Source organism: Monodelphis domestica, chromosome 2, assembly GCF_027887165.1.
Source record: "Monodelphis domestica isolate mMonDom1 chromosome 2, mMonDom1.pri, whole genome shotgun sequence".
NCBI classification, from domain to species: Eukaryota; Metazoa; Chordata; class Mammalia; order Didelphimorphia; family Didelphidae; genus Monodelphis; species Monodelphis domestica.
Genome location: NC_077228.1, coordinates 521,173,195 through 521,182,036, shown reverse-complemented (window position 1 = coordinate 521,182,036; position 8,842 = coordinate 521,173,195). Strand labels below are relative to the sequence as shown.

At 49.1% G+C, this 8,842-nt stretch overlaps 1 protein-coding gene across 1 annotated transcript in view; it reads left to right on the top strand.

The window, feature by feature from the left end:
- The window catches only part of CLIP2 (CAP-Gly domain containing linker protein 2), a 72,392-nt gene that overhangs the window by 54,136 nt on the left and 9,414 nt on the right, over positions 1-8,842 (top strand). The window contains 7 exon segments of the mRNA XM_056819753.1: positions 794-877; positions 3,132-3,288; positions 5,652-5,710; positions 5,713-5,810; positions 6,217-6,303; positions 6,305-6,344; positions 6,347-6,396. Coding sequence (XP_056675731.1) covers positions 794-877; positions 3,132-3,288; positions 5,652-5,710; positions 5,713-5,810; positions 6,217-6,303; positions 6,305-6,344; positions 6,347-6,396 — 575 coding nt within the window.

Sequence of the window (8,842 nt, the reverse complement as noted above, 5' to 3'; positions counted from 1 at the left end):
AGAGCGTAATGACCCCAAGATGGTCTCTACAAAAGCCTAGATACAGGAAAGGGCAAGATACAAGAAGAGGAATGATAAATTGTCCAGTTCGAATGGAATGAGGGCTTCTTGTTACATAAAGTCATTGAATGAGGTGACTTCTAAGGATCTTTCCAGCTCTAGATCTAAATCACTGTGTGAAAGAGTAGCAGTGGGGACAGTTAGGTGGTTCAGTGGATAGAGAGCCAGGCCTGAAGACAGGAAGTCCAGGATTCAAATCTGCCTTAAGACACTTCCCAGCTAGATGATCCTGGTCAAGTCACTTAACCTCCATTGCCTCACCTTTACTGCTCTTCTGCCTTGGAAGCAATACATAGTACTGATCTAAGAAGGAAGGTAAGGGAAAGAAGAAAAGAAAGAAAGAGAGAGAGAAAGAAAGAAAGAAAGAGAGAAAGAAAGAAAGAGAAAGAAAAAGAAGAAAGGAAGGAAGGAAGGAAGGAAGGAAGGAAGGAAGGAAGGAAGGAAGGAAGGAAGGAAGGAAGGAAAGGAAAGGAAAGGAAAGGAAAGGAAAGGAAAGGAAAGGAAAGGAAGGAAGAGCAAACTTTCAGTTTGGAACCGGGTAGGGGGTGGGGCTTTGAACACCAGGATGAGAATCCATACTTTATTCATTCAACAATTGTTGGGGTGGGGGTTGCTGCATATTATGAAATCTTTCACATGGTTTATGTTTTCCACCTCAAACAATTAGAGGCCATTAGGTCATAGAGTCTTTGCCATGACAATTCCCCTCAACCATTTCTCCTTCTCCCCAAAGACCTGCAGGACAAGCTGAGTAAGAGGGACAAAGAGGTGGCATCCTTGGTATCACAGACCGAGATGCTCAAGGCCCAAGTAAGTGGTAAGTTTCCCCATGGCACCAGGTGGCCAATTGCATGCTGGAACGAGCTACGAGTGCCCTTCTCCCACCTCGTCCCAATAAATCCCTCCCTCCTAAACCACCACTGCCTGAAACTCCACCATTCTGGCTTTATTCCTCTGAGCCCTACACAGCATTAAAGGCATCCATCATTCTTCTGCACGTGTTCCAAGTGGGGAAGGGTGGTAGTAGCTGGGCAAAGGCCCCCCCCCCCCACCGGAATGGGAAATTGACTGAGAGCCTCAGGCATGCCAGAGGATAGGATGTAGGAGGGGAATGTAGCAGAGGCTGATCCCCAAGGCTGTCTGTAGTGCTGAGTCTCGGGGCTTAGCTTCTTAAGGGAAAATATATGTGCTCTCTTACGCCCGGCCCCTGTCCCTGTCAGTTTATATTGGGCTGTCACATAAAATACTGAGCTGGAATGGAAGCAGCCTTGTCTGACAGGCAGGTTCCTGGCTCTTGCTCTTGAGGATGAGAGATAAGAGATTTTCGGAGCCTGAAGGCCATTTGCCTTGGTCATATGTCTGTCACCATCCCTCAGGCCAGCCACCTTTTCCTTGTTTCCCATTTGCCACATACTTAATAATACTTAATACCTGTGTGACCGTGGGTAAGTCATTACCTATCTTTGATCCCCAGTTTGCTTCTTTGTAGAATGGGGATAACATACTCAGAAGAATGCCAATTAAAAACAACCACTCTTTTAAAAAAAAAACCTTACCTTCTTAGAATTGATACTAAATCTTAAAGTTGAATCTAAATATTGATTTTAAGGCAAAAGAGAGGTAAGTGCTAAGGATCTGGGGTTAAGTGACTTGCCCAAGGTCATACAACTAGAAAATGTCTGAGGCCATATTTGAACCCAGGACCTCCCATCTCCATCCATTGAGCCACCCAAGCTGCCCTCACTCTCTTGTGCACTCACACGCTTGAGTTTTTCCAAACACAAGAGGCTGGTTAACCTAAGACCGTGTTGGCAAACCCCTGGCACATGTGCCTCTACATGCCGGAGGGGGCTACTCCGTTCCCCCTCTCCACAGTGCCCAAGAACATTTTCCACATGCCTCCCCCACTCTGCCCAGCAGCCCAATAAGATCACTTCCTCCCTCCACTCTCTGGGGTAATGTGGGGGCTAACAGGCAGTGTGAGGGTGCAGTTTGGGCATGCGACCTCTAAAAGGTTTGCCCACACTGACCTAAGATAGGTCATCATATGGCCTAAAGATACAAGCAAGTTCCACCAGAGAGTGAAGAGAGATTCTTGGGCGACTTGCAGCTAACAGCTTACAGTGACTTACAGTGACCACATGTCTAGACATCACTTTTCTGACAATTAAAAATCCAGGCTCCTGGGATTCTCTAATAAGCAATCTAGGGGCAGCGAGCCTATCTCAGTGGATAGAGAGCCGGGCCTGGAGATGGGAGGGTCTAGATTCACATTTGATCTCAGAGACTTTCTAGTCTCCCCATTTTCATTTTATAGAGGAGGAAACTGAGGCCTAAGAAAGTAGAATAACTTGCCCAAGATGACATAAATGGTAAATGTCAGATGTGAGACTTGAACTCAGTTCCCTGAAGCCACAGAAGCAGGCCAAAATAGAGAGCCCATCAGCCTTGTGGAACTGAGGTGGCCAGGTCCTATTAAGCCCCCAGAGCTCAGAAGCCATGTATATATATATATATATATATATATATATATATATATATATACACACACATATGTATGTATGTATGATATGTATATATAGCCTATAGGGCCTGCCATATTGACACTGACCTTCCCTGCCCTGCCTAAGAAATCCCAGCCTTCTCCTAGTGACCCCACACTCCGAGCTTGGGCCTACGACCCCAGAGGGCAAAGGCCTGGCACTCAGGACACCAAAGGGTGCCCTTCGGATCAGCCACACATGGTTTCCTTTAAGCTGACAGAGAAGTAGATGGGAGGACGGGAGGGTAAAGCTTTTAAGTGCTCACCATGTACCAGGCCCTGGGCTAAATGCTGAGCCGATCCCCACCCTCGAGGAGCTGACATTCCAGTGAAGAAGATGGCCTGGAAAGGGGAGCTGGAAAGGGGGGGGGGTTGCTTACAAGGAAGGGAGAAATCTGGATAGGAAGAGTCGAGCCAAGAGTGAAGTGAGGATGGCCCAGCATTGTCGGCTCCCTTTGAGTCCTTGCTGTGCCACCCAGGGCCATGTTTCTTGGCCATCTTAACCTCTCTCTGGATGATGGATCCACAGCACTAGAAGGCAAGTGTAAATTGGGAGACAAGAAGGCAGATGCCCTCCTGAAGGAGAAGAAGAGGCTCGAAGCGGAACTGGAGGCCGTGTCCCGGAAGACCCACGATGCCTCTGGGCAGCTGGTGCTCATTAGCCAGGAGCTCCTGAAAAAGGAAAGGTGAGTGGCATCGGCCAGGAGGCCCCCCAGCTGTCCCTCAGGCCTTGGAGATCCTCCCACCTCATCCCAGGGGCGGCCTCCATGTCAGAGCTTTCTACTGACTAAGCACTGAGCATGGAGAAATGGGCACTGAGAAGAAACGATTACCCTTCTGGCCCTTGCAGAGTTTATCAGCTACCAGTGTACCCAAATCGTCTAGTGGGAAATGCCTGGGTTCTCTCATTCCAGATTCAGTGTGAATAATCTGGGAGGGAGGAAGGGAAGAAAGGAAGGAAGGAGGGAAGGAAGGAAGGAAGGAAGGAAGGAAGGAAGGAAGGAAGGAAGGAAGGAAGGAAGGAAGGAAGGAAGGAAGGAAGGAAGGAAGAAGGAAGGAAGGAAGGAAGGAAGGAAGGAAGGAGGGAGGGAGGGAGGGAGGGAAGGAAGGAAGGGAGGAAAGATGGAAGGAAGGAGGGAGGGAAGGAAGGAAGGAAGGAAGGAAGGAAGGAAGGAAGGAAGGAAGGAAGGAAGGAAAAGGGAGGGAGGAAGGAGGGAAGGAAAAAGGGAGGGAGGAAGGAGGGAAGGAAGAGAGGAAGGAGGGAAGGAAGAGAGGAAGGGAAGAAGGAAGGAGGGAGGGAGGGAGGAAAGGAGGAAAGGAGAGAGGAAGGAAGGAAGAGAGGGAGGGAATGAGGAAAGGAGGGAGGAAGAAAAGAATAGGAAGAAAGAAGGAGCAAGGAAGAGAGGGAGGAGGGAAGACAGAAGAGAAAGGAAAGAAGGCTAGGAAAACTTATTACAAGTGTTTCTGTGTGCCTGGCCCTGTAATAAGCACTTTATAATTATGTCATTTGATCCTCACAACTGTGGGAGACAAGTGCTATTATTATCCCCATTTTATAATTGAAGAAACTGAGGCAAACAGGATTAAGTGGCTTGCCAGAGTCACACAGCTAGTAAGTGTCTGAGGCCAGATTTGAACTCTGGAAAATGAGTCTTTCTGACTCCAGGCCTGGTGGTCTAACCACAGTGCCACCCAGCTAAGAAAAGATCTAGAGCTTGAAAGGACATTAAGGCCATCTAGTCCAAACCCTTTATTTTATACAAGAGCAAACTGAGGCCCAGAGAGGTGACTTGTTGAAGGCTGTAAACAGAAAATGTTTATAGACTTACAGATATAGAGCTAGCAGGAAACCATCCTCTTCATTTTTGCTCATGAGCAAAGGTTGAGGCTCAAGGATATGAAGTGACTTGCCAAAATCATGCATGTTGCAAATATCAGAGGCATGATTTGAATCCTCCTCCTCTGACTACATTCAATTTTCTTCCCGCAGTATCAAGCTGCCCTGATCTTTATTTTCCTTCTCTATAAAATGGGAATAACAAGCAATCCATGCCCTTTGCTTCCTAGGGCTTCCGTGCGGCCCGGGAAATACCCCTGCAGTACCTTCCATTGCTGTTGTCAGCCTTGTACATGTGTTCAGTCATTTTCAGTCATGTTGGACCCTTGGTCACCCCCATTTGGGGTTTTCCTGGCAGAGACACTGGAGTGGTTTGCCAGATTTTGGATACTGAGACCCAGGAATCGGTGCCTTGCCCATCGTCATCCAGCTAGTAAATGTCTGAGGCTGGATTTGAACTCGGGTCTTCCTGATTCCAGGCCTGGCGCCCCATTCACTGCACCACCTAGCCACCAGTATTGTCAGCTTTGTCCATGTTGCCAACTGTCAAGTGTCTCAATGGCTTCCTTTTCCCAGTATCTGTCCTTGGCCTCGGGCGCCCTCTAGTGGAATTTGCGAGCTATTGGCCCACATGGTTCCATAATAGTACATGAGAAGACACTCCAACTTGACCCACTTATTTCCATCTCTTCTTTGCAGCCTTTTTTCGGGGGGAAAAATGCATCTTATTTCAAAGAAGTTTTATTCCTGCCTTTTTCTCACCTTCTGTCTTAGAATCAATACTGAGTACCAGTTCCAAAGCAGAACAGTGGTAAGGACTGGGCAGTTGGGTCAAGTGACTTGCTCAGGGTCATACATCTAGGACGTGTGTGAGGCACATTTGAACCCAGGACCTTCCGTCTCCTGATCTGGCTCTCAAACCCCTGAGCCACCTAGCTGCTCCTGTATTGGTTTTTTAATTGTCTTGTGTGGGTAGATCTTCTCTCCTCAGCTGAAATGACCTATCCCTGATGGGCAGAGATGATAGCTTGCCCTCCTTCTCCCAACCACAGCCCACCTCAGACCTGGGCATCCAACTGATTCTGGGGAGATTGTTTTTAAAAGCCTGGACTCCAAGGGGTCAGGGACACAGAGGCATGTGCGGCGGCTGGCAGGGGCAAGGCAGGGACATGCCAAGCCGTGACCAGTAATCTCGGTCTGTTTCCTGTCTAGGAGTCTGAATGAACTACGGGCCCTGCTGCTTGAGGCCAATCGTCACTCCCCGGGGCCTGAGAGGACCTGAGCCGAGAAGTGCACAAAGCAGAATGGAGGCTCAAGGAGCAAAAACTCAAAGATGACATCCGAGGGCTGAGAGAGAAGCTGGTTGTGCTGGTGAGTGAGGAAGTGAGGCCATGGGGTCCTCCTGGTGTGTCGTATTTCCTGGTACGTCCTGGTATTTCCAGTGTATTTTATTTCCTGGAGTGTTCTATTTCGTGGTGTGCTTCCTGATGTGTCGTATTTCCCAGTGTGCTTCCTGGCGTGCTTTATTTCCTGGAGTGTTTCCTGGTGTGTTCTAGTTCTTGGTTTGTTTCCTGGCGTGTCCTATATCACGGTGCATTTCCTGGTATGTCATATTTCTTGATGTATTTCCTGGTGTGTTGTATTTTCTAGTGTATGTGAACTCCTTGCAGGCAGGGACTGTTTTTGTCTGCCTTTTGCATCCCCTTTTGTAGCTCATAGTAACAGTTTAATAAATTCTTGTGGACGGACCAACAGATTGATTCATCTCTTCTGCCAGGACAAAGAGAGATCAGCATCGGACCAAAGGCGCTACTCCCTGATTGACCCATCCTCAGAGTCAGAGGTCCTCCGACTCCAGCATCGCCCTGGTCAGCACAGAGGACGTCCTCCGCAGTGCTCTGGAGCAGGGCAGCAGATGGAAAAGCTCATGGAAGCCATGAGGAGTTCCCCTGAGAAATCCAGGTGAGCCCTCTTGGCCAGACCCCAGACGGGCTGAGTGGAGAGCAGCAGACCCTGACTAGGCCTCCTGTTCATTTTGCAGATGGTTTTCCCCAAAATGACTGGCCCTGATGAGGCTGACAGCAGCCTCCAGTGACCTGCCCAGGGTCATACAACTAGCAAGTACCTGCGGCAAGCTTAGACAGGGCAGCATCATCCTTGCTCCTCTCCCCACCTCCAAAGTATCAGATGCTCCAAAGAAGCTGAGATCTATTTGGTTCAAGAATTTTTCATGAACTACTCGTGCTTGACCATCTTACACATCTATTGGCTAAGTTCTTCCAAAATTCATTCTCAAGGTCCACTCAGGGGTGCTGGGAGCCTTCCTCACTTTCCCCAGCTTCTCATGGAGTGTTGGCTGTCTACCTGTCATCTGCGACTCTTTTTGGTTTTTCTAAACCCTTATTTTCCATCTTAGAACCATACCATGTGTTGATTCCAAGCCAGAAAGGGTAGTAAGGGCTAAACAATGGAGGTTAAATGACTTGCCTAGGGTCACACAGCTAGAAAGTGGCAGATTTGAATGCAGGACCTCCCATCTCTCCCTTCCTCCTTCCTTCCTCCTTTTCCCCCTCCCTCCTCCCTTCCCTCCTCCCTCCCTTCCATCCTTCCCTTCCTTCCTTCCTTCCTTCCTTCCTTCCTTCCTTCCTTCCTTCCTTCCTTCCTTCCTTCCTTCCTTCCTTCCTTCCTTCCTTCCTTCCTTCCTTCCTTCCTTCCTTCCTTCCTTCCTTCCTTCCTTCATCCTTCCCTTCCTTCGTTCCTTTGTTCCTCTGTTCCTTCATTCCTCCCTTCCTTCCTTCCTCCCTCCCTTCCTTCCTCCCTCCCCTCCGTCTTTTCCTTCCTTCCTTCCTTCCTTCCTTCCTTCCTTCCTTCCTTCCTTCCTTCCTTCCTTCCTTCCTTCCCTCCCTCCCTCCCTTCTTCTTTCCTTCCTTCTTCCTTCCTCCCTCCTTCATCCTTCCCTTCCTTCCTTCCTTTCTTCCTTCCTCCCTCCCGTCCATCCTTCCCTTCCTTCCTTCCTCCCTCCCTTTCATCTTTCCTTCCTCCCTCCCTTCCATCTTTTTCTTCCTTCTCCCTCCCTCCCTTTATCCTTCCCTTCCTTCCTTCCTTTCTTCCTCCCTCCCTTCCATCCTTCCCTTCCATCCTTCCCTTCCTTCCTTCCTTCCTTCTTTCATCCTTCCTTCTTTCCTTCCTTCCTTCCTTCCTTCCTTCCTCCCTCCCATCCTTCCTTTCTTCTTCCTCCCTTCCATCCTTTCCTTCCTTCCATCCTTTCCTTCCTTCCATCCTTTCCTTCCTTCCATCCTTTCCTTCCTTCCATCCTTTCCTTCCTTCCTTCCTTCCTTCCTTCCTTCCTTCCTTCCTTCCTTACTTCCTCCCTCCCTCCCATCATCCTTCCCTTCCTTCGTTCCTTCGTTCCTCCGTTCCTTCCTTCCTCCCTTCTTCCTTCCTCCCTCCCTCCCTTCCGTCTTTTCCTTCCTTCCTTCGTTCCTCCCATCATCCTTCCCTTCCTTCGTTCCTTCGTTCCTCCGTTCCTTCGTTCCTCCTTCCTTCCTTCCTCCCTCCCTCCCTTCCGTCTTTTCCTTCTTTCCTTCCTTCCTTCCTTCCTTCCTTCCTTCCTTCCTTCCTTCCTTCCTTCCTTCCTTCCTTCCTTCCTTCCTTCCTTTCCTCTTCCTTTCCTCCTTCCTTCCTTCTTCCTTCCTTCCTTCCTTCCTTCCTTCCTTCCTTCCTTCCTTCCTTCCTTCCTTCCTTCCTTCCTTTCCTCCCTCCTTCCTTCCTTCCTTCCTTCCTTCCTTCCTTCCTTCCTTCCTTCCTTCCTTCCTTCCTTCCTTCCTTCCTTCCTTCCTTCCTTCCTTCCTTCCTTCCTTCCTTCCTTCCTTCCTTCCTTCCTTCCTTCCTTCCTTCCTTCCTTCCTTCCTTCCTTCCTTCCATTCTCCTCACTGGCTATGTCACTTAACCCCCATTATCTAGCCCTTCCTGCTCTTCTCTAAAACCAATACACAGTATTGATTCTAAGATGAAGGATGACTCTTATTTTTTAAAAGGCAGCAGGAAGGGGCTCTAAAATATCAGAAAACCACAATCCCTTCCTCCAGGAGCTTATAAGTGAATGAGGAAGACAGCACCTAAAAGTCTTAAAGGTATTACAAAGAGGCTAGAATTGTGTCTCCGCCTTCTGGGCTGCTTCTCAGTTAGAGTGGCCCAAGAGAGGCGTCCTCGTTAGGAGGATGTGTGCCAGGCTACGTCCATGTAGAAACCCGTGAGCTAGAGACGTAAGATCCAAAGAGCACTGCCAGGCCGGGGCCTCCCTAAACCCAGGCTCCTGTCTGACACAACGCAGGCCCTAAGTCTTAGACTCTCGGAGCCTCGGTCTCCTCCTCCTCTGGGGACAATCTTCGCCATCTCCCCTG